At 33.3% G+C, this 27,576-nt stretch overlaps 1 protein-coding gene across 1 annotated transcript in view; it reads left to right on the plus strand.

The window, feature by feature from the left end:
- LOC108755010 (single-minded homolog 2) overlaps nt 1-27,576 on the plus strand; it is a 41,777-nt gene that overhangs the window by 2,742 nt on the left and 11,459 nt on the right. The window contains exons 2-5 of the mRNA XM_018497713.1: nt 24,503-24,790; nt 26,565-26,641; nt 26,817-26,906; nt 27,242-27,463. Of these exons, the coding sequence (XP_018353215.1) occupies nt 24,503-24,790; nt 26,565-26,641; nt 26,817-26,906; nt 27,242-27,463 (677 nt within the window). The remainder of the gene's footprint in view (nt 1-24,502; nt 24,791-26,564; nt 26,642-26,816; nt 26,907-27,241; nt 27,464-27,576) is intronic.

A 27,576-nucleotide genomic window follows, 5' to 3' on the forward strand; every position in this document is an offset into this window, starting at 1 on the left:
AATTAGATTAAAAAAATAAATATATTCTAAATATATATCTATAAATCATTTATTTAAAAATTAATAAATAAATACCGGCAAATAAATACCTATATTATCATAGATTTTAACGTTATGGGAAATTAATTCAACAATCGCTTAGAATTAATCATTTATAAGAATTTTTTTTCAAATACATTTCCGCATTCGCGATTACATATACAAATTAATCCTGATTAGGAATACGCTGTGGCATTTTTGTGATGATTAAACATACGTGCTTAAAGCAAATTGTCGTTCCTGATATTTCATAACTTTCTTCTTTCATAATTAAACAAAATTTTTTTTAATAATGAGACAGCGAATAATTGATATCTCCTTAGTCAAACGAGTCGTCCTGCATTTTCAAGTCACCTAAATCTATTCTACAATATAGCTCTTTGTTTCCTATTTCTTGTTTTTTATCTCTTGCTTTTCCCTCCCTTGCTACTGTTTTATCGATAATTATATTTCTTGCTACGTGTTCCCTGTTTCTTCTGAAGTTCATTATTAACTTTTATCTCGGGCGACTGAAAATCAAAAAAACCTAATAAGAAGCAAAAAGACAAGATGTAAAAAATAGCAAAGAACAAGAAACAGGAAACAAAACATTGTAGAATAGGCTTTAGGATTCTTAAGGGTCTGAAACCGAGCCTGCGCGTAACCCTTTCGCTCACTGCTCCATTCTGCAACGTTCATGAGACGAGTCGTGGTTTACTGGCGAGTCGAATGGCGAAGGCAACGGAGTCCTGGGGGACTTCAAAAACTCACCGGCACTCCCTCGTCTACGCCAATAAATTCTATTTCGCGTTACTTTGCCGCAAGCCGACGCGCGATGAATATTGCGCTCCTTCTCGCCTTCCATCCCCTGTGTCCCTTCATCGTATTTCTTAACTCAGCGCGATTTTTGTACATAGAATCGGTCGCGTGTTACGTTGCGACTGATAGCGTGATAATATGCACGCGCGATGCCGGTGATTTGAACGCTCGATGAGCTGTTATTCCAACTAAACAGCGAGCGAAACACGTTCATTTCTATCTCTCTCAATGTAGATTCGGTTAGTTTAATTTACTCTTTATCTTTTTTTATAATTCTTACACCAAAAGGACTCAAATTAATTGCTAGAATGTCAAAACTTTTTGCAGCATTGCTCATGCTTGAAATTCCTATGTAACTACTTTGATGGCTCACCAAAATTATTTTCAGATCTGCATCTATATAGCTGAATTTTTAGATGCTTCAGCAAAATCGTTCTTTCCACGTTGAGCTAGAAGTAAGTTAAATCGAGATTAAAATTACTAAAGTCTGCATTGGTAAAAATGAACATTAGTAACTATAAAATCGTTGCACATCCTCTTACAAAATTCAATTACAATTCCCGAACGTTTAACGTTCTCATCTGAAGTATCACATCTAATATATAATAAAAAAGAAATCTTATAATAAATCTCGAAGATATTTCGCGACTGTTATGGAATTATGTATATAAAATTATTAAGGATAAGCGAAGTGCAAAAACCGAGAGGAGAAAGACAGAATCAAAAGTTCGATGTAATACGTAATGTATTCGCGTAATATATACGCAACATTCGCGCGATATATACGCGCTGTTACACGTAATGGCTCGAGAGTCAGTTAACCGAGGATCAAACGACACCCCCGTAATGTGGCTTACACGCGAGTGACATCTTCTTTTACCATAACGTCGCTGAATTATGGACAGGCTACAACGATTGGACCCGCGTTTCGGTCCCGGGTGGGATCATTCGGTCCGTCGAAGCATATAAGGGGAGTAAATACTTCACGCATTCCCGATGCGTCTCACAGTCTTTACGGCTTATTATCACCTCCACGCTTTCGCTCTCTCACCCCGCGTGATACATCAACGCGATGGCGATGGCGCACGCGGAACAAAGCGAGAGAAAAAAAAAAAAGAAAAGAAGTAACGGCGAGCGAGCCTGCGTCGATTCCGCGAAGGGAAAATTACTTTAGCCAGAAGTCGTCGGGTCGGTGTCCGGCGCATTTCGCAAACAGGACGATAAACTAAATAAGATTTTGCGAAAAATTGAGGCGCGTTTTCTTCTACTGAGAATAACATCGATAGCTCTAAAAATTAACGAATAAATCTTTGATGGAATGGAAATAAACAATAAAAGCTTACCCTCGTAATGGCATTTTGTTTAAACAAGAAATAAAATTCTCGTCTATAACACAATTTTAATAAAATTCTTGAAAATATATTGAAAATTATTGCAATAATTTTATAAGAATTATCTATTAGAAGACAAGTGTAACATTCATCAAACAACAATAAATACATCTTTATGCATTACTAATTAAAAAAAACATCGCGTTGGCACAAAATTAATTAATAAATCATTATTATGTTCGTTAAATCGTAGTAACTGAAATTTCACGAATATTACAGGTGCACAGAAAGAAAAATTTTGCTGAAGTACCTAAAAATTTAATCAGATACGAATTTAAAAATAATTTTATTGGATCATTAAAATAATTATGTAAGATGCTCATAAGCATAAAGATACCACTGCAGATACTTTTAATATTCTAGTAACTATTTCGAACGTTCTACATAATTATTTTGATAGTCCAACAAAATTATTTTCAAACTTCTATCCAAATGTCTAGATACGTCGGTAAAGTTCTTTCCGTGTTAATGTCGCGAGCAGAGTCGCGTATCGAATTTTAGGAAATCAGACGGGGTAAAAAAAGAATGCGATTCTACTCGCGTTTATTACGAACGTTATTAGGCCGTAATTTAAGGCACGTCGATCTGGCGATTAGGACCGGGACTAACGTACCATTATTTTACAGCTTGGCTTTCGGCCAGCTGACCCGGCTTGTGCCTTCGTTGTGTGATTCGTTGACGTCACGGGCTTCACGGACGGCTTTTTTACGTTTTCTGCGTTCGTTCCCTTTCGTCATAAGGGCGTGACGGACGCGACGTCCATACGCACCGCGTGTCTTCTCCGAAGGATTTCTTTCCGCGATGTCACGCTCTCGCGTAGCCTCGCAATATTTCGTCGCGATATTTTGCGACCTGTCGACTCTCATCCCGTTTTGTTCATTGTCTCTCATATGCACAGATCATCTCTATCTCAACGAAAAAATCATACATATTAATTATTATATTTTTAATAGGTATACCTGTATTTCTTAATAAGTATTTCTCAGTGATGTAAGATAATATTTAGTCGTCCTAAGGAGAACAAGAAAATCAAAATAATATGACTGAATCATGATAAAAACAATGACATAAATATATTCGATCAATATTTGGTCAAGTTAACATTATTTGCTTGGGGTGTAACCCTTGAGCAGTTTATTGTTCAAGAATTACTCAATACAGTATGTGTGATTATGAGAATATTCCCGAAGTAAAAATACTCTGAGTGCTCGATTTATTTTACAGATAGGGAGAGAGAAACGAGTATTGCTTTTAAATGCGCACGATAGGATCCAGTAAGATCGAAATCCCGAACGTGACGGCGTTCACGAATTCCCAGACTTATCCGCAACTAATTTGCGTGCAATTGTCGCAAATGATTTGTATACAGCGCGAACCGGACAGCTTTATCTCGGTCGCCAGCGATAATTCCGTGCAAAAATGGATAATTGGTGCCGCGGATGTTTTCCACTTGGGCACGTACATACCGCCGCGAATGATGTCACGCATTCGTCCTTTGCTAAAGCATAATGTACCGCAAAAGCTACTAGTGCGTACCTACAATTGTGCGAGTTTTTCTAACAATGCGAATCGTCTCAATTACGTTGCTACGAAAACAAGATAAATCATTGATGAACATTGTTGTCTTTTTGTGTAGAAATATCTTGACTAGACATAAAGATTTGGTCGTGAAAATATCACTCGCTTTATCTGCGTGAAATACTTTTGTTAAAATATTTTTCGTTGATAAAGGAAAAAGTCAGTTTGGAAATAGCATGGAAGGATTTGTAATTAACCGCACCGTTAATGATTTTATGAATATATTAAATAATCTTATGTATACATATAGAAATATGTAATAAAAATTGCGTCACGTTAAGAAAAACATATAATATTTACATGAAATATTATCTAATATTTGTTGAAAATTTGCGTTTCTTTTAAAAAAAGGAAAAAGATTATCAAAGAACATTTATTACTTGCGAAATGATGTAAAATTATTTTAATTTATATTTTAATGAAATTATAATTTAAATTAAGGGAGTTTATTGAATATCTTATAATAAAATTTAAGAATTCAGCAAATAGTTAAATTTTGATTAAAAACAATTGATTTCAAATTGGTATCCAGGAAAAAATGTTGACGGAAAATTTAACAAAGAGAGAAAGAAAAAGAAGGACTCGTCAGAATACTGCGTTTGCCTTATATTTAATATTTTCTAAGTCAGAAAAATATTTTGAAAAAATCGTTAGAACGGTTTGCACCGAGACTATGGGTGGCCATTTTAAAAGAACGATCCTGGACGCCTGGACGATCAGTCACACTTAATGTCAAAACTAAATTGACTTAGTTTAGGGCTGTTTAAGGGCGTGCTGCGCATCCGTATGAAAGGACCTCCAAGGGCCTCCCCCATTCTACTGAAAGGGGTTGCTCTGTCGCACGTTGCGTCTATTCTCTCTGTCTGATTCAATGGGGGTAGCTCTGCCCTATTCTCTGTCTCTCCCTTTCTCTTTCTTTATCATCCTAAGATATATTAAGCCCTTGTCACGCCTTGTTATGATTTTTCTAACTTATTGCAATTTTTCTTACACTAAACGTCTAACAAAGTCTTATTCTCATATATATATATATATATATATATATATATTTTTATTATATACATAATTTCAGGAAAAAAAAGATACAGTCGATCACAGAAAGATTACAATACTTTTTTTCAATAGATTTCGGAATTCAGTCTTGCACGTAAAACGACTGAACGTAAATATATTACTTTAGATACGAACGCCACGGTCTGTGAATGTTAAGATGTTAAACTACTATATATATTCATTTAAATGAATTAATTTCAGAAATGATAATCGCGTGCCGATATGATTGTTCGATTTTCAATGCAATCGATCTGAAATATTAATAATCCCTTCAAATTTCTCAAACATAAATAGTTGCATCTGTCCATAAATAAGAATCAATCAATCGATAAGCAAGTTGTATTCCGAAACCCATCGAAAAAAATGTTGCAACCTTTCTATGACCGGCTACAATAGTGCATATAAAAAGAAATATTTTATACAGTATCTCAGTTTTCTACTGTATATTCAAAAAGCATGTGCTGATTTCTAAGCAAATTAATTATTATAAGTTTCTAAATTAATTTATATACAATGAACTTAAATGAAATTGTTTGACATCGACATATTATATTGTTTGCGTTAATATTGTGAAATATAATATTATTGAAATAATTATTAGAAAAAGCAATTTTTTGCCGAATGATAAGATATTAGATTTATATTTTATATTTTTTTTTATGTCGATGATACCTGATATGCGTTTTTTTGCAAAAAAATCATTTCTCTCTCTGAGAAACATCTAATATATTAGGTATTGTATCATTCGACAAAAAATCACTTTTCCGAATAATTATTCGAACACTATTATATTTCATAATGTTCGTGTGGGTGTTATGATAAAACAAACTAGAAATATCATGCTGTCTGATAAAAGTTTTATACGTGCGTTCGTTACGCGTTCATGCGCCTATCCCAAGAATACGCGATTGTGACTTCCTCCCTCAAGCGCGAGGCTTCACCCTCGAACGTAGGGTTGCTAGAATTTCCCGCAGGCTGTGGGAGACAGCAGATCTCCTCGTTACGCTAATTGTTGCCCGGAACTTTCGTCGACGAGTAGCGATCGTTCGTGAAATTCACGAGAACTGGAAGAGGGAATAGAGTGCGACGCGCACCCTTTCGAAACGATTACTTTTTTTACTGCTGAAGTTTTGCCGTAAGGCATATTTCTTTGATATCAACTTTGTAACGCGTAGTTACCTCTTAAATACTACATATTCTTTTGAGAAATTGGTTGAAAGATTGTGTTCTGAAGTATTCTTAGTAACAGAAGAATGCACCTATAGACAGAGAGGGGGAAGAGAGAGAGAGAGAGAGAGAGAAAGAGAATAATCATTTATTCAGCCTTCTAGGACTTAGTCCCCTCAAGCATGACATATAATAAATTTATAATAATTAGGAATTATATAGGATTCCTGATTACTTAACAAATTCAAGAAAGAATAATAGAAAGTAGAAGTCGATGCAGCAGTTAGTGCGTAATTATAATTATTGTATACAATTTTAATTAGATAATCTTACATTATAAATTAAATTAGGTATATTATTTAATTAAAACACTATGACATTCGATGTTGACCTTGTAAGTATAAAGGTTTACGCAGAAGCAGCAATCTAGCCTTGCATAGATTGCCTTGTGATTGTTGTAGATTGATATGTGCATGCAACTAACCGTATTTTGTTGCATTTTGAAACGGGAGAGAGCGAAGGAGCGCCACGGCTGATAGGTAGTTTATTGATCATGAATTCGAGCCTGTGTTTAGACGCCAGTATCGCGACGCCGTAATGTGAGAATCGTGCACCGTAACAGGCCAAGGAGGCAACAGCCGTACCAAATCGTTAAACGCCTCACGCGCCGTATTTAATTTTTAGCTAAACGTCATAACAAACGAATATCTTTCGCTTGGCACTTTGTGTCGAGTTCTGACTCAAGAAATCACTGGGTCATATCGTGGGATTTTAAAAACTATACATATATGCCCCCGCCCCCTCCCCACCCTCCATTCTTTCTCTTTTATTATAACATGTATTTTTATTTACTTCTTTATTTTTGTTTTGTCTTCCGTTTTTATTTCTGTTCTTTATTTTGTTTCGGTTTTTATTCTTTGTATTTCCTTTTATTTACTCCGTAAAAAAGCCTTGAATGGCTCAATGTGGCGTTAATAATGCATAATATGTACAATCCGTTAATAATGTATAATATAATACTCCCATTAATTATGAGAGAATTATACTGAGAGATACATAAGTATGTGAATACACAAATACTCTGTTATTTTACATATTTTCAATGAATATCACAAACTATATCAGCAGTGCTGCTGTTATATGAAGCCTGTCAAAAAGATTTGATATAATGATAGCCTGAGATTATAAATTACACGATATTAACGATATTAAGATTACATTGAAAATGCATGGAAAGAATGATTTTGCTAAAATATTTGAAAATAATTTTGTTAATTTGCTTAATGGTTGCTAGAACGTTAAAACTTCTCGCAGCATTGTCATCAACGTTTAAGCATTCTATATACTTATTTAGCTCAAACAAAATTATTTTCAGATTTATATCTAGCTAAATTGTTCAATACCTTAGCAAAAATATTCTTTGCGTACATTAAACAGAAAAAAGACGTCAACAAATTATTGCTTCGAAATATAATTATATGCATTTTCCCGGAAATGTTTTATTCTCATCACGTCAGTTTATAAAACTTGCATTGGCAAATCAAATGGCTAAATATTAAAACTGAGGAACTATTTAATATATTAAACAATAAGATAAAAATAATAACATTTTTATTGAGGTTGGTCTCTGGGACATAAATTGAAAAAAAAAAACTGTAATAAAAACACAATTTTATATAAATCGATATTTTATTAATCAAGCAAAATGAAACAGATATAGCATTTTATTTTTTTTTATGCATGATCCCACGGACCAACCTTACAAGGGAACAATGCAAGGTACACCTACGCAAAGTCCCATGACAAGAAAATCTGTACAAAAAATAATCTTTTTGAAATTCTTCAGGTAAAATTCAGAAATGTTCTCCTATTGAAAAAGTACTGTAAAAAAAAATACTAGTAAACAAAAATTCATTGCAATCGAGGGAAAACACAGCTAGAGAAAGGTTTCTTCGATTTAAAGAAATGTTTCTTTACTATACGGAAAAATTTCTTTACTTTGTGAACATCATTTCTTTGATTTGAACATTTTTTTTTTTTTTAATCAAAGTAAAATTAATTTTATTTAAAGAAATTATGTTCAAATCTAATGACGTTCACAAATGAAAGAAATTTTTTCGTTTAGGTACCTACAGTATACCTTTTCCAATAAGAGGACATTTCTGAATTCTGCCTGAAGAATTCCGAAAAGATACTTTATAAGTTTTCTTAGAAAGAAACTAATTTATCAGATGATACTTTCGTTGTTGCAAGAAGTTTCCTTTCTCGCCTCGATGCTCATGTAGATTTAATTAGCCCGCCACCGCGGCTGTGCAACATTCGCGTCACGCGTCGTCGATTTTTCAAGCGCGTTGACGCGCGAGTCGTTTTATTTTCTTTCTTCGGGCCCTCGCACGTTTCGCGTGAGAGCGGCTTTGTCGCGCGAGACGGCATGCACGAAAGACGCGTGGAAATTCGAGTTGCGCGTGTAGAATTGCGGGTTGCACGCGCGCTGCTCACGTCGCGTCGGCTCACAAGACGGTGTTTGCCGGTTCACGAGCAACATTGTAACTCTAAGTGGAGTGCAACGTCGGAGTGAGAAAAAAACACAGTAGGGAGGATGGGAGAAATCTCGGGTACGTTGTACCGTCTACGTGTCGGAGTGCAACACGTGCAAACGGCAAAACGTCGCAACGTTGCCGATCTCTGCCGATCCTTGACGCGAGAAAATTATAATTCGAGACGCGAATGAGTGAAATATCGAAATACAACAAGATATCTCAGTACGAAAACGGATGACAATAGTCGAATAATAAATCAACTGTTTCTCCTCTCTCGTAGTTTTGCAATCCTAAACACCTATCCTTAGGTCCGTTTTCTGTTTACTGAACTGGTATATACTTTTGAAACTTAAAATAAAATATATGTTTGATATTTGGCAAAAAAAGCGAAAAGTTCTAACGCAGTCTGGTGCAGGAGTAAAAAAAAAACAGATCTCTTATGTCTATCAAAATTTAGATATCGTTTTTGCGATAATTCAATAGTCAGCCAGATTGTCAACTGACGTATCTAAAACAAAAAAATCTAAATTTTGACATTTACAAGATAAATAACGTATATACGTGTTGCTCTTTAATTGGCAAGGAAGACGTAAAGTTGAAAATAAGATATCTCTCAAATGATCAGATTCGCTGCTTCAACCACCTTCTAGCCGAGACTGGCAACGCCGGGTCCGTGTACGTCGTCTCTTGGGATCATACGTGGTCAGCACAATGCAAGAAAAACACGGCGAGAGTCGCCCGAGATGAACGTGGTTCCCGGTATGCCCTCGCCGAGTGCCGGGCGCGTTCCACGCGCGAGTTACACGCGAGTGCATACGGATGGAATTATCTATCTAAGGAATGCGCCGCGCGACAAGAACGATAGAATTATCTGTGTATATGTCGCGTATCGTCATCTGATACATATATCCTGGACAGTTGTCTGTGAGAAAGTAATGAATTGAAGTGGCCCTTATCAGAAGAGGCCCTAAAAAGGGCACCAGTCCGGAAATTGGCACGTTTTTATTACGATATGTTCCTTGATCTCGAATTCTTCTTTCGCAAAAATATAATTCATCCATTACGCAAGAATATAATTGCCTTCGTTCACATCCTCTTAATATTCGATGTTAACTATCCCGATAATTAAATCCCTGAGATTAAAATTCTATTAAAGTAAAATCCACTGACAAAATTAATAGAAGAATAAAACTTCTTTATCTTTTTATTCTCGTTACAGTCCGTTAATTTAATAATTTAAAATCTTTCTCGAGTTTTGAAATTAACGAATTCAATATTTTTTGAACTACAATCGGCCAGTTTCATCAATAATTATCCATCAATTTGATAACAATTCTTCTTTAATTTCGATTAGCACGATTACGAATTATGGCCATTTAGTATTCACTCATTTAATGAATAATTAATTATACAAATAATACGAAGTGAAATAATCATATACTTTCGGAAATATATATTAATACAGGCGTCAGCGTATCTGACAAACGTTCTTCTCGCAAACGCATTCCTTAAAGCCGATACAAATACTCCATAATGTGGACCGACGACAAATCGGGCCCCCTCGATCGAAATGACGGCGGGGGATGAAATCTGGCGATTCGGTTGTTTGTTCTTTTAGCGCGACAACTACGGCGGCTAACAGCGCAACGTATTTTCGGCATAAACTTCGCGCTGTATGCCGGGACACGCAGTATGCTAATAATTTGGGCCGCCATCCCGGTGATCTTATGTCATCGATGTCGACGTAGGAAATCGAAATGGGGTTAACGAGACCGAGACAGTGTAGTATCATACATCGAAATGGACTATACGTTTATATATTTTTTACAAAGTAAAGTATTGTATACTTGGGAAATGTTTATCGATATTTTGAAAAAATTGAATCAAATTTTTTAAGAATCTTTTGGTTAAATTAAAATGATTTCTGAAATAAAACTATGTGTTCGTAAAGTTTCGTAAATTGCGGAAAGAATCTTACTCAAGGAACACTCCGAGTTAAGAGAAAGTCGGAATGACTTTATTTTAACGTCACGAAAGTTAAAGTGATGATCTTGTTAGAAAATTTAACTATTTATTGACGTTAAGAATCCAAGTAAAGTCATTTGGATTTTTTGTTGACTTTTTATGTGTTCCTTGGATGATTAATTAAATTATTAATTCCATTTTGTTTCGATGAATAAAAAATTTATGAAAAAGTACATATAAGTATATCTACTTGTAGTTATTTATGTTAGTTTTATATATGGAATTGGTTTCGGATGGAAAGCTGAAGACATGTATTTGAAACATTTTTATTTAAAAAACAGTATTGTCAAACAATTGCACTTTGTATTTCACAATCAATCTTATTATTTGAATTACAAAATACAAAAAAACTTTCAATCTTTCAATTTTAAATACATACAGTTCCCTGCTGACGATACATCTCATTGGTTAATCGATTTAGTTTTTGGATTCAGTCGACATTCAATCAAATAACGTTCATACGAGAACTCATTTCCAATCAAAACAACTTCTGTTGACGCTGTTTGACGCGACAATTATTTTTATTTTATTAACAATACAATTAATGACAATTATGTGCTGTCTTTTCAAGATATTTAAGGGATCCGGAACTTTTTGTACTTAAATATATATACCCTATATATATTTAAAGTTGGTATAATATATAATATGTTAAAATTATATCAATCCAATTAGTTTAGTATACCTATATTCATTAAATATTTATAAATACGTTCCTTTTATGTGTTACCGATTAAAAAATTTATTTTTCTTTACAAAATCCCAATAAAATCCCCCCAAAAAAACCCATACATTCTTTTTTTGAGATGGGTAAAATAATCCTGCCAATCCTGCTTATATAACCTGCTTATATAACCTGCTTATATAAACTAAGCTTGGTCAAGCAGTCTGTAGCCAAAAGTTAATAAGATGATACATTGTATAGTAGTTATGGATATTATCGATTTCACCGATCTCGGTGAAACGCATATTCCCTTCGTTCTTTGCCAACCTTGGTTGGCAGCAATCAGTCATAAAAATGCGTAATACTTTTATATGTTTCGTTGAGATACAAAATACACTTGTATTACAAATACTGTGTTTTAAATAAAAATCTTTCAAATACGTGCCCCTAGCCTTATTCGAATGTTGATTAAATACATATTAAATACACAAAATTATAAATAAATTCACTCTCGAAATATCCTCGAAAATAAAAGGCAAGTCAAAATTTGAAATTTACGCGAATATATATTACATTTGTTCGTTTTGTGTTGATTTGAGAAATAGTTGCTATACGACGAGTATATTTTAAAAAGTATCAAAAGCATTGCTCTGAAGAATAAACCATTTTAATCAGAACCGTTTCAAAGATTTGACCTTTGTGAAATAAGTTCAGGTAAGTCTTAAAAAGGTGTAGAGATTTCTGAATAGAAGAGTTTAACATAAATCATTATTGTGTTCTAATTTTCCGGTAGCAGTAGCTAGCTTCGACCGAAAACGCCTTGATCGTTTCTGTACGTGACCAGTTGAATGCAGAGGAGCGCGAGCTTGCAACTCTCCTAGAGCTTAACCTCGATCTCACCTACATTTTCGTCTATGGCATCGTCCATTCTCGTATCGGCAATGCCAGCCATCCGCAGGATATTTCTCGGATTCGTCGTTATACGCCCCCTGACCGATCCCTCGGGGGATCCGGCAAAAAGATAAGGGTGTGTGCGGGGACCGCGGGAGAATTGCGCACAATTCATCATCCCCCGATCGGCCGAGAGATCCGGGACCGAAACCATTGAGAACCCATTCAGCGATTGTGCGGCATCGCGTGTGCCTGCGCATTTTAACGCGCGAAAGTTGCTGTAGGTCGTAAGCTTCGACGTTCACTGGCGAACATCAACAGTCGGCGATTTTTATTTCACGATTTAAGCCATGAGATTGAAACATTTCGCATTTCTTCGTGCGGACGGCAGAACGGAACGATCCCTGCTATTCTGTAATGTTAATCCAAGCCCGAAAAAGAGAATCAAGGGAAAATACTTCTCGCTATAATAACACGATATAATCGTATAACATAATACCGAGAGTAATCCTGCGTGATTTTATTTTAACTTGAAGCTAACTAGAATGGGAATTGGAGTCTCACAGATAAAAGAAAAAATAAGGAAGATTCAACGATGGTTGCTTTTTGTGCAAACAAAGTTCTTTATCCAGATAAACATATATAATTAAACAAGCACAGAACGGACACATATTTTCTTCAGTGTGATTTCAGTCTCACTCGATTTGAACCGAGACTCGACGGCCGCTCGTCGCTGAATCTGTCATGAAAAATCGGTCGTAAAAAATAAAAAAATACAAAACGCAAAGAGAGAATAATGGACTATAGAGATTGATCGAACGCACGTCGCGCAATGGAATTTACGTAGCGCCGGATAACAACGAGTGACAAGCACGTAGTTTCCCTAATTCGGATAACACCAGAGCGCTTCTCTGATGCACAACACCTATTTACCTTGGTCGACGCGCACTCAATGGAGACACCGCGTCACGGAATCGCGCGCGTGCGGATGTATCATTTCTCACGGATACGCGGCTTCATCCCTCGCGACGGCATTACGATACGAAAATAACGGCCGGCCGAGCCCTAGCCGGGGGCACGCGTGCAAATCCCGGCAAATATTATCTCTGCCTGTTTCGCGCGAGTAACACCCTCTCGTGCGTATTTGCGCGAAAACTACCCGACGTACATCGACACACGGAACGTTCTCCGTCCCGCGCGTCGAGAAATCGCCGCGCCGGCGAAATCCGTGCACTATCCTACTCGTATATAATCTGCACAATGCACCGCCCTGCCGGTCGCGCCGTCACCATTTACTTTCCTTCTCGCATAAGAAATGCGGCGATAAAAATAATAAGTTACACACGAGTCTCTCTACTCTCTACGTCTACGGCGACCCATTTGCGTTAACATTTTTACGAGATTTGTAAGCCGATTTTTCTTCTGTTTAACGTCACACATCACACAGTAAAAACTCTCGATACCGACTCTTTCATAATATTATGTGTAAAAAATTGCACAAAATATCTGCTCAACTAAAATAAACCAAAATATTTCTGTTTACGTTCTTAGTTACGTTAATTGATACAATTTTCGATAAAAAAGAAAATACTTTTTTTTAAAGCTGATCTCAAGTTAACGAAAAAGGCTTGGAAATTTAACTCAAGAAACTTACTTTTTGTGATGATAATTTTGCGTCTCTCATTACGGCAACGCCGTTTGGCTACCGTAAATATAAGTGATTTGGGATAGTGCGGATAACTTGGAAACTATTGTGCTTTAGAAAACTTCTACAGGAAAGAAGTCTGTCGTGCAAGTAACTTGAAAGAAAGTTTAAGTTTTACATTTTCTTCAGAGACTCACGGAACGATTGCAATTTAACAAAAATACATGCTGTCCCAAGTCACCTACATTTGCGGCAATCAAATGTTTATAGACGACGCGACGTAGTTTTAGTACTGTTATCAAAGGAAAATATTTTCTAATTTTTACTTAATTAGTTAAAATACAAACTGACTTTTTCAAAATGTCTCTTTCACACTCATTCTCCCGTATCCTTTTCTTTTCCCAGTCCATTAACTCTTCGTGCACGAAGAATTTTTTTAGATAGAACTTTTTGTCTATTCCCACTATTTCGATATATGCAGTAATCGTTATTGAAAGTAATAGCGTTCCTCGCTTCGTACATGCGATTCGACACTTCCGACACATACAGAGCAATCGACGTACCTAGATAATTGCACGTCATTCTTCCCGCTTTCGTCGTTCCCTCTTTCATTCCTCTTTTATCCGAGCAAAAAGAGTTTATCCGGGATTTATCCGGACGAGCGCCAGGTGAATCCATGAGATTAGAAGAAAGATCCGTTAATTGGACGACGGGGACAGATACCGGTAGCCGCAAATTGGATTGCCTCATCCTACCTCGCCGCGCGCTTACTTACTATACCGTCGATATCGATTATAGTCGTAATGGTATGTAATAGCTGTGAAAATCTAGCGCGAACGGCTGGCGATTTTGATAAACGAGGAACAACGAGTGAACGCATTATCGGATAGCGTTGATTAATAAATCAGAGATTCGTGATTCTCTTTGCATGCGTCGTCGAACATTTTATCCTGCCGCGTAATTTAATAAACGCGCGCGTCGAAACAATGAAAGCATGCATTCTTGATTATCCGAATATTGATTGGTTATGAAAAGTAAAGTATTAGAAAATTTCCATTTTATATATATATATATATATTCCTAAATATCAAATTTATTGTTCGCTATTTCATTATCTGCAAAAATGCAGTGGTGCGACTGGGAAAATAAATAATAATTACGATAGATTAAAATAAATATGAAAGGATAGAAATATTTAATGGAATAATTATTAATGTTTTGCAATTGTGACGAGATGTCCGAAACTTTATTCCCCTAATCAGAAACTGAAGAAAGTATATAACAATCACACGTAACCTTGAAGAATAATTTCCAGGCACCTGCTCGGGCAGGTATTTAGAAGTCACCAGATGTGCCACATGTGTTTCAGATTAGCGCGCATTTTTCCACATGAATGGATACCGTGAAGAATGGCGTGCACATTTTCTACACAAAGAAACATCACCGGCGTTTCTCTTCAATAGAAAAGGAAATAAATAATAATTATGATAAATTCAAATAAGTATATTAAATGACAGAAATATTTAATGGAATAATTAATAATGTTTTTTGCGACTGTGATAAAGTTTATTTCGCACTGAAAAAAAAATATAGTCAATTTTAATAAATATTTAATTGAATGCTGCCAACTAAATATTTATTAAATATAAAGATATATTTATTTGATAAAAGAAATGTTAATTTGGTTTAACAATCTTTTTTTTTTTACTGAACGAATATTTATTTACTGTAAGTAAATATTTAGTTGGCAGTATTTTGAACTAAATATTTATTAAAGTTGACTATATTATTTTTCAGAGAGAGAGTAATATTTTAATTAATCAGGAAATGAAGTCAGTATATATTCTAATAACCTTGCAAAATTTTTAGGCACCTGTTTGACAGGGATAATTCGAACCACATGTGCCACATGTGTTTCCTATTATCCCCTCCCACTCTCCATGAATGAATGAGCACCGGCAATCCTCTTTTCTTCAGAACTACAACTACCTGAAGTAAATGTCAAAATCTGAAATGGGTTTTTGTTTCCGAAAAAAACATTGTATTTCTGCAAGAAAGGACAGATCCGTCGTAAATACCATTCATGTCCATTACCGCTCATGCACCTTACATCTAACAAGTGTACATATGAAAAGTTAAACTACATTAAAAAAATATATGCACCATTCCTGCTTATATTGGCGCAAATAATTAATAAATAATGTTTACGTTATATGTAGAAGCACAATCTTATTATGTCCGTTTAGGTATACTTAATTAATTTTCAAGAAATTAAAATTAAATATTCCAAATATAATTTTAAAAATGTTAATATCTATCTTGCATTTTTAGTACAAAGTTTTCCTCTCCGATCTATAGTCGTTTTTTTACAAGAAAGACTTAAGATGTTTTTACATGAAATAGCGTCTTTAGCGGCCGTGTCTGAAACAATCTCAACAATAATGTAGTGTTAAAAAAAATTTCCACGACAACATTTGTATCAAAACTTTCTTTGTAATGTTGGAAAAGTTGAAAAATTATTTTTTTTACATGTTTATTACCCAACAAATGTAATATTTAAAAATAGTAAACAAATGTAATATTTAAAAATAGTAAACGTTTCTAGAAATCTTATGTTATTTTATGTTATTTTATGTTATATAGAAGCACAATCTTATTATGTCCGTTTAGGTGTACTTAATTAATTTTTAAGAAATTAAAATTAAATATTCCAAATATAATTTAAAAAATGTTAATATCTATCTTGCATTTTTAGTACAAAGTTTTCCTCTCCGACCTATAGTCGTTTTTTTACAAGAAAGACTTAAGATGTTTTTACATGAAATAGCGTCTTTAGCGGCCGTGTCTGAAACAATCTCAACAATAATGTAGTGTTAAAAAAAATTTCCACGACAACATTTGTATCAAAACTTTCTTTGTAATGTTGGAAAAGTTGAAAAATTATTTTTTTTACATGTTTATTACCCAACAAATGTAATATTTAAAGATAGTAAACGTTTCTAGAAATCTTATGTTATTTTATGTTATTAATATGATATTTTATCATGTGTTATTATCCGAAATGTTGTAAATATTTTATAAATATTTTTCTACAAGTGTGTTCTCATGAATATAACAATAATAAAGACAATAAAATCCTGATTTACCTATTTAATAATGTATATTCTCCTTGAATTTAAATACGAAAAAGCCTCACATATAAAGTTTTCATAAAGTTATTTCAACGAATATTGATTAAAATTAATTAAATTTTATGTGAACGACTACTGTGCTGATGTATATGCAATTGCAAATGCAACAAAAGATTATATTGAAAACGTATCGATGAGGCTTTTTCAGACAATTTCATCAATGAATATAAAAATATTGAATAACTGTTTTCTAATTAATTCTCGTACAATGTATCGTATAATTCGTATAGAAAAATTAATGACATTTTATAAAAACATTTTTATCGAAGCGCAGATTTTTCTTCACAATGAAAAACTTTTTACCTTCGAGAGGCAGCGTTATAGCAATATAAAATAACGACTACCGTTATAAAATCTCTGGCATCATCGTTTTTATTACTATCGTCCTTTAGATTTGAGTTTGTTCTTTCGAAAGTCGAGGGAACACAAAAAATATGAACATACCGTTAAGGAATTTTTGCTGACCTTCCGAGCTGTAAAGGTGGGGCTTAAAATAAGGGTGGTGCTTCTCCCTATTCGAGAAACAGCGATTGGCTGGGAATGAGTAAGGGTGAGTGAGGTAAAGCAGACATTAGTTCAGGGTTTAGCAGCAAGAGAGAGTAGCGGGTCATTGCGGAATCCTAGTCGAGATTTAAACGCGCGACGCGATAGTGTCCTTTTTTCGTTTTTCGACGTCGTTCTGCTGGCATCGACATTTCTCTTATAATCGTTTGCGGTAATATTCTTTTCAAATCTCAGCGCAACATTGATTCATTAATAACACGCAATGTGGTCGTCGTAGTATTTCTTAATATACGCGTGTTCAGAATTGATGACTTAAGTAGTTCGATATGCCGTCAGCGACACGTTCTACATATCATAAGTGGTGTCAAAGTTCAACTAGTTGCATTAAGAAAAATACATACGGCATGGCACAGAAAAATTTGGAAAATCGATTCGATGGTCGATCAACTGCCCCGAGAAAAAATTTTTTTATTCCAAACTGGAGGGTTAGACACAAACAGATAGAAGATCGGAAAGGTATAAAAAAAGTTATGTACATCATAAATATAAATTTAAGTTTTCATAAATGTTCGAATACACGAATTATTTGAAATAAATTGCTTTAATTGTTCAAATAAAAGCTTCATGTTAGAAAAATCAAATTTATCTAAATCTGTGAATTTTACAATTTTAATTGAAACGATGCGTGTATAAAAATCACGTGTTATATTTTCATTCTTTGTGTAATATAGAAATGTTGTAATATAGAAATAAAATGGAAATCTTTAGTATAAAAAAAGATGAGATATTGAAATTTTGGAAATATTCGTCGATGGGTAAAGAAAGACTTGCATAATCAAAAGAATAAGCATAATGCAAAAATAATTTCTGTAAATTTCACAATAAAGACTCATTGTGAAGACATTCTTATTCTATACGTTAATAATGTACAAATTTTAAACTTATTTCTTTTTTTCTGTGTGACTATAAAATACATGAAAAATAATTTTACTTTCGCCGCACATTTTTTTATTGTAATTTTAATAAATTTTGATACATTATATACTGTGTCATTATTTATTTGTAATACCTACTAGTAAATTTATGAATTCACTGAGACTGGCAAAAATTAGATTTTTTTAAATCGAAATTATTCAATTGTTCGTATTTAAATAAATGATTGAAAAGTTATATTTCAGATAATTCGGTATTAAATTATTCCGACATTAATTAATAATTCATTCTTTTGTTGCTTTATTGTTTATACATTATTACAGCATTACGTTTTTTTTTGCAAGAAAATATAAAAACAAACAAAAATGAATCTAACTAAATAAAATAACACCTCCCTCTTTCTTTTTTTAAATAAATAAATGAAATAAAGATAAAAAAATATACAAACGCGTAAAATACTAAATTCTTACATCGGCTCAAAAGAAACTTAAATCCTAATCGGTATTCGCTCCGAAATTTTTTTAATTGGCATTCGCGGATCCAGTATACTTTAAATTAATGTATTTTTTTCTGAAAGTTAACATAATTGAACCCTAAAAATCAAAATTCGAGGAATAAGGTTCTGTAACATAAAATTACAACATAGTTGAAGAAACATAGCCTAACAAAAAATTGTTTGTAAGATTGAGATTAGAAGTAACAGCGTTACTTATTGTTGTTGTTTATAAATATTTTTTATAACTTTATATACCTAATTTTAATCCTCGGACAGTGGACCTCGTGATACTCGCACGCAGGGTTAAAAGTGATCCAAGAATGAAAATGTTTGAAAAGCAGTTTTTTATTATAATATGTAGTAAATTATTTCAAATATGTAGAAGGAGAAATAAAAACATATATTTATCTTAGAAACAAATGTAAATAGAAATAAATATTTATCCATTCTCTTTACAGTTAAAAAAAGTAAATAACTTTACTCGCGGGTCTCGCCTGCGTCCGCCGGCGTAGCGGAAGGTTAAGTTACATAATCTTCTTCCTTGAATTTTGACTTAAAAAATAAAAAAAAATTATTCAATCATGTTAACTTTCAGGGAAAATACATTAATTTAAAGTATACTGGACTCGCGAATACCAATTAAAAATTTCAGAGCAAATACCAGTTAGGATTAATCTAATAACATTAATATATTAATAAAAATATGTCTAATAATTTTGAATAAATATTTAAAATTAATTTTTGTAAAATTGAAAATAAACTTGAAAAATCGTTTACTCGAAATTTTATAAACAAAACTTCCGATTGTTAATTTCAATGCAATATAAATTTAATTATTATACATTATTTGATATCTAATTGTGATTAATCTTCACTCTCTTTCTCTCTTTTTCTTTTTAGTCTATGAAATTACACTAATTCTGTAGTAAAAGTGCAACTTTGCAATGATGCATACACGTGACTCAGCGCATCACAAAATGGCGTCTCTGGCTAGGAGTCAACTCTAACTTCTATGAACGATTGTTCTCGAAGAGATCTTGCAATCGCAGTGTAACAATACACAGGTTCCTCCAATGAGGAAGCAGTTTATTCTCGGAGTACAGAGTCACTTTTCCTCGGATTTGTTCATTTCCAACGGTCTGCAATTTTCCCGAGAACACAACAAGCACGAACGAATGTTTAAGTGCAGTGTGATTTCTGCGAAAGTGCAGAAAAAATAACTTATGTTGAGTTACGTGTATTACCTTGAAAATGATATTTCCAGGTAGTAAAACAATACATACGTAAATTCGCGACGTTGCGTAAGGCTTCCACTTGGCACTTTGCTAACTGTTTAACGATTGATGTTTGAATCAGTCATCTCGAGCCGAGTGTTTTATAAATTTGTTAAAGAATTTTAAAATAAATAAATTTTGTCGTAGAAAAGTGATACACTTAAAAAGAATATGTAATAATATTCTTGTTACAATATTTCTCTGCGAAAAAAATTATTCCTACAATTTACTCAACGAATTTGAAAACTGACAAAGTCATTATCAATTCAATAATCTTTCATGTTTGTTAATTACAAGTTTCACGTTTGTTAATTACAAGTTTCATGTTTGTTAATTACAAATTTTATGTTTGTTAATTATATGCGAAAAGATTTGAATTAGAAATTTACTATTATTTTGAAATATTACTTTACTTTTGCATCAAGCGAATTTTATAGATAAAATGCATTTCATAGATAAATTTCTGTAGAGCAGATGGTATGATTTAGAAGAATTTAGTAATTATATTATTTCAGAGAATTAGTTGAAAAAATTAATTTTTTTCTATTTGAAAAAGAAATCATACACAAATATAGAATTATATTCTCTAAAAGTGAATATTATCGATTTCGGTGCTATAACTGTAATTATCGTAGATGAATATTTATTAGAGAAGATTGAAGATACACGTGTAATTAATATTCGTATCACGTGTAATTATATCCATTTCAATGTATATAATTTTTAATACACGGTTACACAGGTACTGAAATACACGAGTACACAATGAAGTGTGTTTTAATCTGCAGAAATTAATCTCTAAATTATCAGATTAAGGCGGTATTCCAAAATTCACTGTCAGTGCTGAAAATGTATGATATATGTGACGTAAACTGTAGATTTTTAATATTGACAATGAATTTTGAAACACAGCGTAAGATAAAGATCATAACCTCCAAAAGTAAATCAGTGTATTATCACTGAAAAACAGTAAATATTTGCTGATGATTACATTAGTTATAAATGTACCATTGAAGTCACTGATTCATTTTTAGAGAGTATCGTTTTTATTTTTGTTATATGATTTTTATAATATAATGAGAGAGAAAGAGAAAGAGAGAGAAAGAGAGAGGGGAGGGGGAGAGAGAGAGAGAGAGAGAGAGAGTAATGACTTTTTTAAAATAAACAAGACAGAGTATCTTGCTCTGATACACGCCTGATAAAATGCCTATCTAAGGAAATCGAGAGGTGTTGAACATTGGAATCGTCACCGAAGCAGAGAAGAAGCGGCAAAAAATGCATTATTCAAGCGAATTTCCATTTCGAGAGAAGTCCGGATAGCTACATCGTTAGGTTGCTCTCTCACCGGCGCTTTAATGACGGTTTGCTCCCTTTGCTTTCGTTTCTTATAACGAGAAGCTTCGACGTCGTCGTTACGCGGTACTCGCGCCATATCACTCGCAAATAACGACGCGGTCAAAATCCCTTTCGCATCGTCTGCGCGTTTTGGAGAATACTTGAGAAATTTACTCCAAGCTTCCGATTTGAAACGCAAAATATTTTTGAATGATTTAATCATATAAATATTTGTGTTTTACAGGAATTCTTTTTTGTGCACGCAAGGGGGATACATACGCAAGAGGAAAGAACGATTTTGCTGAAATATCGAAAAATTTAGCTATGGATATAGATCTGAAAATAACTTTAGTTAATATTTTTCACAATAAAATTATTTATAAGTTTTAAGATGCTTATTTCAACATTAGATTATTAAGATCTTTCTAAGATATCTATAAATATCAATATTATTGTCAGTGATTGTCAGTTTAATTTGTGATATTAGGACCTAAAGTAGTAATATCACAAAGAAATTGCGTTTCAAGACTGAAAATTAAACTCGGCGCACAGTTTGTAAGATTGAATGTATATACATATATAAAGTCACATCGAATTATTTTAGCACTAGTAATAATGAAGATCCAGTTTAGGATCTTAACTTCTTATTTATTGTGTGTTCATATTATGATCTTAAAAGATATTTTGTTTGATATTAAAAATAACTTTATTGGACCATCAAAATAATTATGTAGAAATCTTAAGCATGATGTGCAATAATATGCAAAAAATTTCAATTTTGTCAATTTAAACATTCTCCATAATTATTTTTATCTAAATAAAATTATTTTTATGGTCTGAATAAAATTATTTTCAAATCTGTATTCGCTAAATTTTTACAGATTTCAATAAAATCGTCCTTTCCATGTAATTTAAGATACCTTTTATCTTTAATCTAATAAAGAAGGTAATAGGTTTTGTAAGTCCATCATATATATTAAACTATTTTCAATAAAAATTTCGTATAAATATGTTTATAAAAAAATATCTGTATGTAAGAAAAATTAAACTGCACATAAGTAAAACACAAAGGAATGTTGATACTTTATTCTATGTAAATTTGCACTTTAGATTTGTATAAAACTTCTATTAAAGTTATAATAAAACATTCAATAATTACATTGTATATTTCTATTAAATTTGAAGTAAAAATTTAATAATTGAATATTGATATATAATAATTAAATATGTAGCCAATTTAATTAAACAATTTGATTTTTAAATATTTTCAAAAATGTAATAAATTTGAATATTTTGTTCGATAAGTAATCACGTTTAATATTTTTCACACTCTATAATTTCTTTTTCTTTTATTCTTTGAAATATTTTTATCAAATAGGTACGAGCTCATGAAATTACGTAGCGATGGTGCACGACTGTCCGAATGTAAATTTTTTACCGATTTATACTTTTGAAATTCGTCACGCGCTCGCAAAGTTGCGGGAAATTAAAAAAAATATTCGTAGTCCCAATTTTACGGGTTATATGCGATGTGTCCATAGAGACGGTTCTATTTCATCTGGGAAAAATGTAATTCAGCTTGGAAGCTTTGAATGTGATTTCGAAATAAAGTCACGACCGCCAATATTGCAAGACAAATAATTGCGCTTGCAAAATTCAGATCTCTACGGGGCCAATGACCTTTCCTGTTATCCAGGACGATTTTCCATGAAGCATAAAAAGTTGTATGAAATTTTTATCGCCTGCACATCAGCAATGTCGCAGGTATGAAGCATTGTATTCACATTAATTTGAGAATAAAACAAATGTAACGGATATAGGCAAATATGAAATACATTTCAGAATTGCGAGAAAGGTGTGACAATTTTATAGGACTCTGTACATAATAAAAAAATACAAGAACGGGTGCAATATATATATATTTTACAACCGATATGTAACTGGTACTGCCAGGATATGGGGTGTTACGTTGGCATTTCCGCCGGCGACATTAACGATGACGACGAATTGCGATTAGAACGAGCGTAGAGATCGAACTCTCGTCGTGTAGCTGCGTGTAGCGGAGTTAAGTTAATTCAACTGGACACGCTGATAATGCAAGTACCTTACACTGTCGTTTGTGCAATTCGCGCTTTGTGTTATTGCTGCATCGATTTTGTATGCACACGCGTAGGTCGCGCACACCTAACCCCTCTGGTCGCGCGTGCGAATCCCTAATGCCACTCTTGACGTATTAAGTTCTATCCTTAAGACCGACACGCGCGATAACATCGAGGAATTACGAGTTACCTCAATTTCGTTCAGGTGTTCTCTTTAGGAAATGTAAGTTACATATTATAAAATAAATTATGAACAATTTTACGTATTTTTGTAAATTTAAAAACAAATTATTATACATGTAACTTGAATAATATATGATATATTTTTTTGGAAGGATAAGAACCTTCTATTTTTTAGTTTTAGAAATTAAAGCACTTTAGGCCCGGTTTTTCTAATTAATTTTCTAATTAATTTGTGGTTAGCCTTAATCTGATTCAGCTAATTGCAAGTTAACTGAAAATGAAAAATCGTACTTGAAGTGCTTTAATTTCTAAAACTATTGTCATCAATTAAAATTGATTATTATCAAGTTAAGTCATGTTAATTTTATATCACAACTAGAAAATATTAAGGGATAACTTTTTATTTTATAAATGAGAAAATTTGCACAAAAGCAAATAGTTTATAATTAAATTTAAATTAAATTAAGATTTTTAAAAACTAAATGTTAAGAGATAGAGATAGATAGATAGATAGAGAGATAGAGAGAGAGAGAGAGAGAGAGAGAGAGAGAGAGAGAGAGAGAGCAAAATAAAAGAAGCTGTACTTATCTATTTCTATATGAGGATTATAATAACACTTACACAAGTAATCAAATAAATAGATATTTTTTAAATATATACGTATGTTTAATAAAAATTATTTTTTTTTATTTCTAGACAGCAACTCTTCCTTGGATACACTGGATTTGAGCCCGCATCATCATTATTATCATAACAATTCGAACGGCATTGCTAACTCCACCACGTCCGGTGGTCTACAAGAAATCGAGATGAAAGAGAAAAGCAAAAACGCAGCGCGATCGCGCCGCGTTAAGGAGAATCAGGAGTTTTTCGAGCTGGGAAAGCTGCTACCACTTCCAGGCGCCATAACTACACAATTGGATAAGGCCAGCATTATCAGACTAACTACCAGTTATCTCAAGATGAGAGCCGTTTTTCCTCATGGTAACGAATATGCCTATTTGGTAAATCTTGCTTTTATTTGTTATAATTAAGTCTTTTATATTAAGTGATCAATTAATGATTGATGAATAACAATATATTTATCAACATAAGTTACTTATTTAGCAAAATCAATTTAAATCAAAACGATTGTGTTATTCAAACTGCAATAATTGAGAGTTAACAGCCGCAAATCAGTTTGCGTTCTTTTTTATTTTTTTACCAATTGTAGGGCTGGTTACTCATGAATTTAGCAACCGGACTCTTACGCGCAAAGGGCAAATAGTATCGGATGAGATGGATGTGATTGCGCACTTAATGCATTGTTAGTCCCCGGCGCTTTGTAAGCAAAGCATGGGGGCCGTTATAGTGTTACAATGGCCTCCCCAGTTCGATTCCCCCTCTCACGACATCGGCGAATTGAATTTCAAGTGGCTGCATCCCTCTAGAACGACCGTCTTTATTCTCGGAGAAAAAGAGACACGGCGTCCTCACGATGACGCTTTTAAGGGCGCTTCCTCGCGCGCTTTGTCGAAAGCGAGCGTGAAATTTCTCGAGAGGCCGATCGTCGATTATTATCACAAGATTAACCCCTTACAATTCGAAACAATCGGAAGTAAATCAATATTAATTGATTAAAATAGGGAATAATGTCGATTTATTAAATCATTGTATGATTATGACAATTTCTGCAATAGAGATATTCAAAGATAATATCGATATCATTCGTCAAATCTCCATTGGATTTATTTTTAACGGTTCCTCACATTCTAGCCTATACTTCACACTCGTTATATTGAATTCCAATGATGTAAAATTTTTGATGCAGCGTAACGATAGCAAAGGACTTTGTATCAAAGCTGTTTCTCTCTTCAAGATGGATCGAGCTGTCTGTCAAACACACGCCATTGTACATTGATATAATAATAATAAAGATCATAAAATCTGACACGTGTCGTGTAGCGTGAAACAGCATGATCGACAATTCTTCCAAGGAATGCGTTGATAATCACACTTGAGGAAAATATGTTCCACGACGTTTAAAACGTCGCACTCGAATATGAACACGTGACACGTGACATGAGAGACTCTCGAAATTTATCAAGTATGAGAGCGAATTTAATTTATCATTAAATTAGATTTGAACTTCTTCGAATGCTAACGCATTTTCTTTATGCGTTTTCAATCATTCAAAAAGCGTTTTTTAATTTGCCCTCGTTCCCTTGGCTTATCTCTTACTTTTGCATTTGTTAACGTGTCTCTAATAATATTTAAGAAAAGTGGAATAAAAAACTTCATTGGTAAAAAGACGATCCACAATTTTCGCAAACTCTTACATGACGATAGAAAATGCTTCTGTTATATTACCATAATTAATGCATAGACACGTTTTTTTTGTTGTAGATTTAATTATATGTTATATATGAAATATATCACCACGAACATTCATATCAGATAAAAAATAAAAAAAAAAGATCGGAATATCGGTTTAACTCTTATGTTTCTTTTTTATTTAATATGTTCCTTTTTAATATAAATGTTAAAAATTCCCATATTAAAAAACCTACACAAAAAGTAAAAAGAACTTCAATTTATAAGAAGTCAATTATTCATATAAATTATTACTATAATTATAATTTGAAAAGTAAATTTAATAAAAATTATGTAGACGCAATAATCAATACGTTTTACCTAAAGAAAGTACACCTTCCAATGGGCGTATTTTTACATTCAAGATTAAAAGCAGAAGACTGATTCCTTCAAATCAATTTTTCAGGTCTAGGAGACGAATGGGGTGCCGCGCCACCGCCCAAAGAGACTACCATTAAAGAACTCGGTTCGCATCTTTTACAAGTGAGTAATTTTTATTCATACCCTCACCAATTCAGAACGCAAATATCTAGTATACATTTATTTTCTGCTGAAAAATTAGAAAATTTAATGGCTTGAAAACACGCTTATTTATTAAATTCATGTGTGAAAGTCATAAATTAACTCCATGATAACGAATTGTTTCTGTGTTTTGTAGACACTGGATGGTTTCATCTTTGTCGTGGCACCGGATGGAAAAATTATGTACATAAGCGAGACTGCTAGCGTACACTTAGGTTTGTCGCAGGTGGGAGATATCCTCTCATTTATTTAACTAATTAATAATTCAATTTTGGCAATTTTTTTAAGAAAAAATGTATCAACATTTTATACAATTATTTATATGTTTGAATAATTCAATTACTTATTTTTAAATATATATAATATAAATATGAAGAAAAAGAAGAAAATAAATGTTGTGTTGAAAGTACATTTTATACATAATATTTGATCGAATCTTTTTCGTGCAAAATTGCATTATTATGTGTATCGTATTATCCTATGCATGTTACACTGCTATATCAGGTAAGGGAAATTCGCATTAATCCGGCAACTATTGACGGAAACTGTTCGTATGTGCAGGTGGAATTAACGGGAAACAGCATATTCGAGTACATTTATCCGGAAGATCGCAACGAGATGGTTTCCGTGTTGAATCTTCCGCAGAGCCCAGCGGATTTAGCGGGTTTCACTTTCCCGCCACCGAATTCGCGAGGTGAAATCGAGCTGGAACGTGCCTTTCTCCTCAGGATGAAGTGCATCTTGGCGAAAAGGAATGCGGGTCTTGTTACAGAAGGATATAAGGTAAATAAAGAAGAAGAGTAAAAGGAGATAAAGCTGGATCACATGCAATCTAGTAAATTACTAGAATTTCACAGAACGTAGAATTTTGAGTAAGTTACTAGATCGCGAACTAG

This window comes from Trachymyrmex septentrionalis, unplaced genomic scaffold (assembly GCF_001594115.1).
Source record: "Trachymyrmex septentrionalis isolate Tsep2-gDNA-1 unplaced genomic scaffold, Tsep1.0 scaffold83, whole genome shotgun sequence".
Taxonomy (NCBI): domain Eukaryota; kingdom Metazoa; phylum Arthropoda; class Insecta; order Hymenoptera; family Formicidae; genus Trachymyrmex; species Trachymyrmex septentrionalis.